At 56.7% G+C, this 3839-nt stretch overlaps 1 protein-coding gene across 1 annotated transcript; it reads left to right on the top strand.

Moving 5' to 3' along the window:
- Window positions 1–1326: 1326 nt before the first annotated feature.
- LOC123122955 (allene oxide synthase 1, chloroplastic) lies at window positions 1327–3110 on the top strand. The gene has a single exon (XM_044543340.1). The coding sequence runs from the start codon at window positions 1437–1439 to the stop codon at window positions 2961–2963; it is 1527 nt and encodes a 508-aa protein (XP_044399275.1). The 5' UTR covers window positions 1327–1436; the 3' UTR covers window positions 2964–3110.
- The last annotated feature ends 729 nt before the right edge of the window (window positions 3111–3839 follow it).

Here is a 3839-nt window from a genome sequence, read left to right as displayed (position 1 = left end):
TCTTAGCCGTGTGCGGTGCCCCCCTCCACCATAATCCACCTCGGTCATATTGTCGTAGTGCTTAGGCGAAGCCCTGCGCCGGTAACTTCATCATCACTGTCATCACGCCGTCGTGCTGATGAAGCTCTCCCTCGACACTCAGCTGGATCGAGAGTTCGTGGGACGTCACCGAGCTGAACGTGTGCAGATCGCGAAGGTGCCGTATTTTCGGTACTAGGATCGGTCGGATCGTGAAGACGTACGACTACATCAACCGCGTTGTCATAACGCTTCCGCTTTCGGTCTACAAGGATACGTAGACAACACTCTACCCTCTCGTTGCTATGCATCACCTAGATGGATATTGCGTGTGCTTAGGAAATTTTTTGAAATCACTGCGTTACCCAGCACGCCATAGCTTCAACAATCATGGACGACATCAGCAAGCTCCTCGGTTGATGGCTTTTGTATGGATTTGAGGTGTTATATTGATTGAACGATCTACATGCATGCATTTGTGGGAACAGATTTGTGGCACGTAGGTCCTCGCGCGTGCTTTTATTTTTGGCTTCTGATTTTTCAACATTTATATCTTTTAAATGAACAGTCCAAATAAGTTATGCTTTCATATTCGCATTTCTCGTGACGAGCGCTTTCAAATAAGATCCATTTTAAATATATTTTGCCGAATTTTGAAAAAATAAATGTTAAGGTTCAACTCTTGAAACTTAGTTCAAGTGACCAATAAAATCATGATTTTTGTGCCTACAACCAACAAAAAAATGTATTAGAATTTTATCTATGAAACTTAGTAAGAGCAGTGAGAAAACCACAAGTTTGAGATAAAAAATTGTAAGTTTTAACGACTGAAACTTAAAATTTACTATGCCCTCATGTGGGATTCAACAACTTCACGAATCATGAGGCAATCGAGGGGCGGGCAGGGCATGGCATGGCAGGTGCGTGCCCCTGCGAATCTCCGATGCATCTGTATTGTTTTGAGATTTTTGAAAATGAACACGACGGTTGCCCAAACGGACAAATGCAAATCAGTTGACTTGTCCGCGAACGCCTTCCGATACATCTACCAACAGTATCAAAAATCAATTAGTCAAATGATGCTCTCAGCAGTCGCCACCTATTACCGGTTCTCCAAGCGCACGAGGCCGCGCCGCGGTCGGTGAGCGGAAGCTGCTCCACTCTACTCGTCTGATCAGACACACCACCGGCCGCGGCCACGCGAGCGGCGCAGCGCCCGAAAGGCCCACGTTTCCCACTCCCTGCACGCGCGCAGTCAAGGCGCACTGCCCGTCTCCAACGCCGCTTTTTAAATGGCCGCCCCCACACCCGAACCGAGTCATTATACCAGACCAGCACCAGCACCAGCACACGGCACACCAAAAGGAGCAGCCGCCGTGGACTTCGCTCTGTAGCAGCTCTCGCACGGATCAAACCAAATGGCGACGGCAATCCACCAGCTCTCCTTCGCCGCGCCGAGCGCGGGCGCCAGGCGGCGGCTGACCCGGGCGTCCGCGTCCGCGACGGACCGGCACGAGGTGCTGTCGCCCAAGCGCCGGCTGCCGCTGCGGAAAGTGCCGGGCGAGCACGGCCCGCCGCTGCTGGGCGCGCTCAAGGACCGGCTGGAGTACTTCTACGGGCCCGGCGGGCGCGACGGCTTCTTCGCGGCGCGCGTCCGCGCGCACCGCTCCACGGTGGTGCGCCTCAACATGCCCCCCGGCCCCTTCGTGGCCAAGGACCCCCGCGTGGTGGCGCTCCTCGACGCCGCCTCCTTCCCGGTCCTCTTCGACACCTCGCTCGTCGACAAGACCGACCTCTTCACCGGCACCTTCATGCCCTCCACCGACCTCACCGGCGGCTACCGCGTGCTCTCCTACGTCGACCCCGCCGAGCCCAACCACGCGCCGCTCAAGTCGCTCCTCTTCCACCTCCTCACCCACCGCCGCCAGCACGTCATCCCCACGTTCCGCGAGGTCTACGGCGGCCTCTTCGGCCGCATGGAGAACGACCTCGCCCGCGTCGGCAAGGCCGACTTCGGCAACTACAACGACGACGCCGCCTTCGGCTTCCTCTGCCAGGCGCTCCTCGGCCGCGACCCCGTCGACTCGCCGCTCCGGGAGGAAGGGCCCAAGCTGATCGCCAAGTGGCTGCTGTTCCAGATCAGCCCGCTGCTCAGCCTCGGCCTGCCCACCCTCGTCGAGGACGGCCTCCTCCACAGCTTCCGCCTCCCGCCGGCGCTCATCAAGAAGGACTACGGCCGCCTCGCCGACTTCTTCCGCGACGCCGGCAAGGCGGTGATCGACGAGGGCGAGCGGCTGGGCATCGCGCGGGAGGAGGCGGTGCACAACATCCTCTTCGCCATGTGCTTCAACTCCTTCGGCGGCATCAAGATCCTGTTCCCGTCGCTGGTGAAGTGGCTGGGCCGCGCCGGCGGCCGGGTGCACGGCCGCCTGGCGACGGAGGTGCGCGCCGCGGTGCGCGCCAACGGCGGGGAGGTGACGATGCAGGCGCTGGCCGAGATGCCGCTGGTGAAGTCGGCCGTGTACGAGGCGCTGCGGATCGAGCCGCCGGTGGCGATGCAGTACGGGCGCGCGAAGCGGGACATGGTGGTGGAGAGCCACGACTACGGGTACGAGGTGCGGGAGGGGGAGCTGCTGTTCGGGTACCAGCCCATGGCCACCAAGGACCCGCGCGTGTTTCCGCGCGCCGAGGACTACGTCCCCGACAGGTTCCTGGGCGAGGACGGCGAGCGGCTGCTCCGGTACGTGGTGTGGTCCAACGGGCCCGAGTCGGCGACGCCCACGCTGCAGGACAAGCAGTGCGCCGGCAAGGACTTCGTGGTGCTCATCGCGCGCCTCCTCGTCGCCGAGCTCTTCCTCCGGTACGACTCCTTCGACGTCCAGGTCGGCTCCTCGCCGCTGGGGTCGTCGGTCACCATCACCTCGCTCAAGAAGGCCACCTTCTGAGGCATCGCCACGTGTACTTAGTTTTTCCTCTGCTTTTCTCGATCGATGCCAGTACTACACTATGCATGTGATACACTTGCATGGAGTGATGAGGATTTGTGTAACAAAATTTTCTTTTCCTAGTAAAGATGAGACCGGTTTTTCCCAGGGACCCTCGGTGTATTGGGATGTTTTTGCCAATTAGTCAGTGAGATGAAAGGGGACATGTACTCCTACTACCTTACTGATCAAGCTGGTTATCCACGGTGGGTTGGTGGCACTTTCTACAAAGGACCGATCAAGATTCTAAAGTAGATGGATGGGATGGCAAAGTGGGAGTACCATGTCATGTGCTATTATTAAATTAGATGGATGGGGGTGCAATTATTGGGGCTAATTTAACAGCAAACCTACCTCCTTGGCTCCATTTCCTTCTCTCTATGATCATACATCGGGCCGGGCCGGGCCGGGCCAGGTTTTTGGACCAGGCTTGCAGAAGTCTGATCGGGCCGGGCTGGGTTTTGGACCGTGCTTGCAAAAGCCCGATCCTTAAACAACAGGCCCAAAGCCTAAAAATGCTTTTTTCTCAAGTTTTGATTCCATCTTGAAAAGCAACCAAAAGCCCGGAATCCCGGCCCAAAAATCAGGAAATGGATGCCCAAGCCCAAATACGTTTTCATGTTGTAGAATGAAGCCCAAGCCCAACCCAAAAGGTAAGCCCGACCTGACCTGGACTGGGTTTTTGGAGCTGGGCTTGGGTTGGGCTGTCCATGATCAGGTTTACTCTCGGGTCTATGTTGTTAATTACTTCCTTCATCCCGTAACTACTTCCTCCGTCCCATAATATAGGAAGGAGCATTTTTTACACTAATATAATGTCAAAAACAAAACAAAAAA

Source organism: Triticum aestivum, chromosome 5D, assembly GCF_018294505.1.
Source record: "Triticum aestivum cultivar Chinese Spring chromosome 5D, IWGSC CS RefSeq v2.1, whole genome shotgun sequence".
NCBI lineage: Eukaryota > Viridiplantae > Streptophyta > Magnoliopsida > Poales > Poaceae > Triticum > Triticum aestivum.
This window is presented reverse-complemented; position numbering and strand designations above follow the sequence as displayed.

Bases quoted from the DNA above. Each gene is read 5' to 3' on its own strand.
- LOC123122955 (XM_044543340.1), top strand. From the start codon at position 1,437: ATGGCGACGGCAATCCACCAGCTCTCCTTCGCCGCGCCGAGCGCGGGC.